Source organism: Tupaia chinensis, unplaced genomic scaffold (assembly GCF_000334495.1).
Source record: "Tupaia chinensis unplaced genomic scaffold, TupChi_1.0 Scaffold000287_1, whole genome shotgun sequence".
Taxonomy (NCBI): domain Eukaryota; kingdom Metazoa; phylum Chordata; class Mammalia; order Scandentia; family Tupaiidae; genus Tupaia; species Tupaia belangeri.
The window spans coordinates 1,099,072-1,105,759 of record NW_006159771.1 but is presented as its reverse complement, the minus strand read 5'-3'; the positions used below and the strand labels follow the sequence as shown (position 1 = coordinate 1,105,759).

The 6,688-nt window shown below is 57.6% G+C and overlaps 1 protein-coding gene across 1 annotated transcript in view; it reads right to left on the bottom strand.

The window, feature by feature from the left end:
* The window catches only part of ESS2 (ess-2 spliceosome associated protein), a 21,151-nt gene that overhangs the window by 10,505 nt on the left and 3,958 nt on the right, over positions 1-6,688 (bottom strand). The window contains exons 2-6 of the mRNA XM_006150406.3: positions 4,290-4,458; positions 4,106-4,201; positions 1,129-1,301; positions 902-1,019; positions 493-626 (exon numbers count right to left, since the gene is read on the bottom strand). Of these exons, the coding sequence (XP_006150468.1) occupies positions 493-626; positions 902-1,019; positions 1,129-1,301; positions 4,106-4,201; positions 4,290-4,458 (690 nt within the window). The remainder of the gene's footprint in view (positions 1-492; positions 627-901; positions 1,020-1,128; positions 1,302-4,105; positions 4,202-4,289; positions 4,459-6,688) is intronic.

The window sequence follows — 6,688 nt, the reverse complement described above, 5'->3', positions numbered from 1 at the left end:
AAAGAGAGGAGACCCCAAACCTCACCACCCAGGAGACCAATTAAGGGCCTGTCAGCAGGGCAGAGCCGGGACAGTTGGTCTCAGTGACACCCCACACCACCCACGTGTGGAGCACACTGCAGGGGTTTGGGACCTGGCCTCTCTCCAGTGTCCACCCTTCTACCCCACTGTCACCACGGTCTCCACCGGGGAGCACCGACTCCTGCTCCCGTGCTCAGAGAACCCCTGCTCTGGGCACCCCCTCCAAGCCCAGCCCAATGCCAGGTGAGGGTCCAGCCAGACTGGGTTGGCTCCTAGAACTTTATTCTCGTGCCCCCACCGTCTAGGGAGCTGGTGCAGATCTGGACCTCCGATGGCGTGCCAGCAGGTCCATGCAGGCTGAGGAAATGCCTCGTGGCCCCACCACCCACATACTCCCTCCGACTGAGCTGCAGCAAGGCCACGGGCTGCCCTAACTCCGGGGGACCAGTCAGTGAGGCCCCGTCTGCTCACCTGGGCATTGAGGGCGGCCGCCTGCTGGAGCTGGGAGCGGCTCAGGGCCTGGCTGAAGGGGTCCCTGAGGAAGCGCGTGTTCTTGTACACCACCTGCCGGGGCTTCTTAAACACCTGCTCTTCGTCAGGGACACCTGGCAGACACAGCCGGGGCGAGCTGTCAGGGGCCGGGCAGGCCTCACCCCAGCCCCACCGCCCAGCAGCCCGAGGCGTGGGAGCTGTGCCTTCCCTGCCCGTCACTCGCAGCTGAACAGCCCGTGCCTGGCTGGGGCTCTGCATCTGCAGAGCCAGAGTGGAGTAGGAGGGCCTCGCTCCCGCTGGTTCACACAGACCCTCCCGAGGCCAGGCCGTGAGGGAACAGGTCCACACGGACTGCCCCGCCCGTCCCTCCCAACAGCCGCTGGCTCACCCTCCGGGTAGTACATGAGCGAGTTCTTGGCCTTGTACTTCCAGGTCTCCACGCCGGCCTGGCTGCTCTCGATGGCCTGGCGCTCTGCCGACGGGAGTGCCAAGTTATCTTTCTGCCTCTGCAACCACACGGGGCAGGTGACGGTCAGAGAGGCCCCTGGGCACGAAACCTGCGGCCCTGGACTCCCCACCCCGATAGGACACGCACGCCCTGGGCCTCAGAACCACCTTCTCGAACTCCTCCTCAGCCTGGTAGAGCCAGGCGTGGCGTGCCCGGCTCTTCTCCTTGGCCACCTCCATGATGTCCTGGAAGGAGGCGTTGTCCTCGCTCGTGTAGCGGCTCAGGAAGACGTCCAGGCTGGGCAGTGGCTCCTTCTCCTCCTCCTCCTCGCCAGCCTCTCCTGCTCGAGGGGACAGCGGGCAAAACAGCACCACCAACAGCATAAACGCCACTTCGCCGTCGGCGAGACTGGCGGACTGTCCTGAAACCGCACGGCCCTGCAGGCAGAGCTGGGGTCCTCCCTTTGGTCCCCACACTGCCGGGGGACTCCCCACGGGGCAGGAGGGAAGAGGGGCCAGCCCAGTCCACCTGCCCAGTTCCGCTGTCTACCAAGGGAAGTGTGCGATCAGATTCGAGTTTAGGGGGTGGCAAACCGACATTAGAGAGTTCATGACCCCAGGCAGGCTCTCCCCCTGCCAAGCTGTGCCAATCCTGCAGGATCTCCCTCCAAAGCCCCAGGACTCTCCCCACACCTGGGAACCCCTTACCCTAACTGCTCTGCCGCTGCTGGCACCTGTGCTACAGGTGGGGCGCTGTCGCCTAAGAGCTGGCCCTGCCCACTAGCCCTGATGGCAGGGACTGCAGATGACCCAGTGAGCCAGACAGGGCCTCACACAGACTGAGCCACACGCAGTCACCCCACTGCCGCCTTTGCCACCACGGAAGTGGAACTCCTGCAGTCGGTCCGTCTAGGAGAGGGCTTTCTCCTGTTCTAGTGACAGTCTGACCAACGGCTACGTGCTAGAGTATACACAAAGCACAGCGGCTATGAGTTCAAGAGCCAGGTCAGGAAGATGAGGACGCAAAGTGCACTCCCCACCGACCAGTTCTAAGACCTGCAGAGGTCACTGCCTCCCCGAGCCTCAGTTTCCTCACCCGAAGTGTGAGCGACAACAGCACCTGCCACGGAGACCTACAGAAAGGACTTTGCTTTGTTACAGGGCACGTGTGGTCACCAGAGAGAGGGAAACAGAAAGAGAAGGAAAGTGAGATATCTCCCCCCAGGAGCGATGGCCACACTGCAATCCTTTCTCCTCCAATCTCCTCTCGGGACTTTGGGCATGCAGACACACATAGGTTTTTTTTTGTTTGTTTGTTTGTTTGTTTGTTTGTTTTGGAGAGGTTTTTGCTATAGGGCGCGTGCGCTCGCCAGACAAGAGACAGAAAGCAAGAAATCACCCCCCAGGGGGGATGGTCACGCCGCAATCCCTTCTCCTCCATTCTCCTCTCGGGATCTTGGGCACACACGCACACGCGCCCGACGTGAGTTTTAAGCCACCGGGTCCAGGACATGAACCGCGGTCAACTACGTGGGAGTCCAGCGACATAGCCATTACACTAACTGCTGGTCCCTTTCTTTTCTTTTTGAGCGGTTTTTGCTATAGGGTGCGTGCGCTCGCCAGACAGATGGAGAGAGACAGAGAGACAGAAAGCGAGAAATCAACCCCCAGGGGGGATGGCCATGCTGCAGTCCCTTCTCCTCCATTCTCCTCTCGGGATCCTGGGCACGCACGCACACGTGCCTGGTGTGAGTTTAAGCCACTGGGTCCGGGACTCAAACCAGGGTCGACTACATGGGAGTCCAGCGACATAGCCATTCCACTAACTGCTGGTCCCACAGGTGTGTTTTTCAAGTTGCTGGGTCTGGGACTCAACCGCACAGCCAGCCATGTGGGATCCAGCCGTATTAACTTCTTTTTTTTTTCCTGCTATAGGGCACGTGCGCTCGCCAGACAGACAGAGAGAGACAGAGAGACAGAGAGACAGAAAGCGAGAAATCAACCCCCAGGGGGGATGGCCATGCTGCAGTCCCTTCTCCTCCATTCTCCTCTCGGGATCCTGGGCACGCACGCACACGTGCCTGGTGTGAGTTTAAGCCACTGGGTCCGGGACTCAAACCAGGGTCGACTACATGGGAGTCCAGTGACATAGCCATTATGCTAACTGACTATTCCCAGGCCGTCTGCCAACACCAGTATTGTTCTATCAACTGGAACGTGGGATGTACATTATTTAAAAGAAAAACCCACAGTCAGCAGGGGGCATGGTGGTTAAGGCGCTGGACTACCACATGGCCAAGTATAGTCTGAGTCCCAAACCTGGAGCACACGAGGAAGGAAGAGCAAGAACCACTCTTGTGCAGGGCGCCTCACTAGGGGGAGGGACGACAGACACACAGCCGGAAACCTCTGTGAACAGCACGTCCTGCCGCAAAAACCAGGCCAGGCTGGAAGGCACAGGCAGAGCTACTGTGACTTTAGGAAAGGATGCGTGGGGCCATCAGATAGCATCGTTCGAGTCCCAGACCCGGTGGCTTGAAATACACAGCGGGTGCATGTGCATGCGTGTCCAGGATCCCGGGAGGAGAATAGAGGAGAAGGAACTATGGTGTGGCCAGCCCCCCAGGGGGGGTTGTTTCTCACTTTCCCTCTCACTGTCACTGTCTCTGTCTCTGGTACGCACACACACACAAAGGCAAAAACCTCTTAAAAAAAAAAAAAAAGAAGGAAGGAAGAGTTTTCCTGAACAGTAATGTCTGTGGGGAGACCTGGGGGAAGAGAAGGAGCCGGCTGCGCGGTGATCTGGGGGAGTAACCACTGTCAGGGAAGGAGGCATGCAGAGGCCCCGGGAAGACCTCAACGAGAGGAGCCTTTAGGGTCCAGGAGGCCCACAGGGCACAGCCCAGCCAGGGGCCATGTCGGTGGGTGGGGGGCAAGATTTCCACTCCACAGAGGCCCCTAGCCCTGCCCTGTCTTTAGGAGCTGGACCAGTGCTCTCAGACCTCACACGCTGGGTGCCACCTAGGCAAGGCAACCCCGCGGGGACAGGGTGTGACCTGCAGCCTCTGGACCACCCTCTCAGGGCCCCCAGGGGCAGATTCCCAGGCAACCCTGACCACGTGACCAAGAGGCAGCTCCCACTCACCATCTTCCAGGCCTCGGCCCCGGGGCCTGGGCTTGCTGCCCACCACCCCAGAGCCTGTGTGCACCTCGGGGGTTTCAAACGTGGCTGGAGTCACATCTGGAGGAAGATGGAGGAGGAGTTAAGAGAGCCCGAGGCAACGGCTCAGTGGGTGCCCCCATCTCCAACGCCCACAGGGCTCTCTTACAGGGTGGCGGGGGCTCTCGGGACATCTTGCCCAGGGATGAGCCGAACTTGATGGCGATCTGGCGCATCCGTTCCAGGTCTCCATTCTCCTCGGCCTCCAGGTACTCCTTCTGTGCCTGGAGCTTCTCCACATCAGGGAAGAAATCCCTCTGGATAACGGTCTGCAGGCCCTGGGAGGCAAGGTCAGAACTGAAGGCAGAGCTGCCGGGGCCAGCCCCACAGCCCGGCAGCTACACGCGGTGCACCAGGAGATGAGTCTGTGTGGCCGACACGGAGCTCCGGCCCCAGCAGCCGTCTGTGCGTGCATGCCCCAAGTCCTGATAGGATGGAGAAACAGGAAAGGGGCTGCAGAACCACCACGCCCCCCTAAAGATGCTGTGTGTGTGCGTGTGAACATGCCCTCGCTCCCTCTTTCTGATGAGTACGAGTGACCTCTGGTGACTGTTTCCGTCAGAGCTGCCCCCTGGGTGCTAAAGCCTTGCTGACTTCTACAGCCCCTGTCGTAATGACTGGGGCTTGCTTAAGGGAGCTGGGGGGCGCTTTCTAGCAAGGATGAACATCCCGCATGGCCTTGCTGCAACACCTACGTATTGTGTTTTCTTTTGTTTCAAAGAATTATTTTATTGAACTGTATTTATTTGTTTTTTTTTTTTTAATTTGACCAGACAGAAAGAAAGAGAGAGAGAGAGAGAGAGAGAGAGGGAGAGAGAGAAAGCCAGCCGCTGGGTCCGGGACTCGAACTGCAGTTGGCCATGTCAGAGTCCAGCGTGATGGTTACATCACACCACCTGCTGGCCCCACAACACCTGTTTTATTCTTTTTAAAAAAGTTCACTTATTGATGGGACCAGCAGTTGGCGTAATGGCTAAGTCGCTGGACTCCCATGTAGTGAACTGCGGTTTGAGTCCCGCACCCAGTGGCTTAAACTCACGCTAGGCACATGTGCATGTGTGCCCAAGATCCCGAGAGGAGAATGGAGGAGAAGGGATTGCGGCGTGGCCATCCCCCCTGGAAGGTGATTTCTCGCTTTCTGTCTCTCTTTCTCTCTCTGTCTCTGTCTTTCTGGCAAGTCCACGCACCCTATAGAAAAAAACTCTTGCCCCCGGCCCCCCCCAAAAAAGAAAGAAAGTGAGAAAGCAAGCCGCCAGATCCAGGACTTGAATCATGGTCAGCCAGGTGGGAGACCAGCACCCTTAACCACCAAGCCATCTGCCGGCCCCCAGACCTATCCTCTTCATTCTAACCAAAAACAAAGCCCCTTTTTGTCTTGCCTTAGGCAGAACTGATACCCCTAAGGAAGGCCAATACTGAGCAGATTGCTGACAGAAATCTCATTAACTTCCAGATGGCAAAGCAACATCAAGTCACCACCTTTTCTTTTCCTTTAGGTTTTTGCCATCCCCCCGCCCCCCGGGGAGTGATTTCTCACTTTCTCTCTCACTCTCTCTCTCTGGTGATGGCACATACCCTAAGGCAAAAACCTCTCAAAAAAAAGTTTGTTTGTTTACTTATTCCTTCCAAAAGAGAGAGAGAAATAAGAGACAAACTGATGCCACAATCTATTTCCAGTCTCAGTCAGCCAGAATCGGTCACGCAGGCACATATCCAGGGAGGTCCTAGGACTGGGACCCAGGACCTCTCCCAGCCACATCACTGCTGCGACACAACCTGCCCCTGCAACGTCTGATATTATTGCACATTGCACTGATGTCCATGAAACCCTTGTCTCCCCCTTCGCTAACTGGTCGTTCTCATTCTCCTCTGCCTGCTCCACCTCCACACCAAATGCACTGCCGTGAGCACTGCCACCTTAGCGTGCCCAACACTCTTTTTTGTCTCCCCCATTGCCAGAAGGAGGGAGGGAGGGAGAGAGAGAGAAACACAGAGAAACGAGTGATAGCACCCCTAATGGAGCATGGTCATTGCGATCCTTTTTCTCCTCCACTTCATCCTGTCCGGATTTGAGGCATGCACACCCAGGCACCCAGAGTATTTCCCAATGCACCTGGTGGGATTAGAACTGTGGCGGACCACATGGGAGCTGACTCCTGATACAGCACTCACAACCACTGCTACTTGTCCTGAGTGACCTCCAGCCAGACCTCGCTCCTGCTGCCAGTCTGTGCATCCAGCTGCCTACAAATGCCACCTGTCTGTGTCACAGGGACGTCCCAAACTTCACCAGTCTAAACCTCTCTCAGTCCCCGTGTCAACTCCTCCTACGTGTTTGCCGTAGGACCGAGATTCGTGCCAAAGGATGTCGCAGACCCACTCGCTCAAGTTGCCCCCAAACCTGCAGTGTTTCCGGGACGCCTAGCCTTCGCACCTGCTGTTACCGCTCGCTAGAAAAGCCTCCTTTGCATACCCTCCCGGTTTATCTAACTCGGTTCACACTTGCAC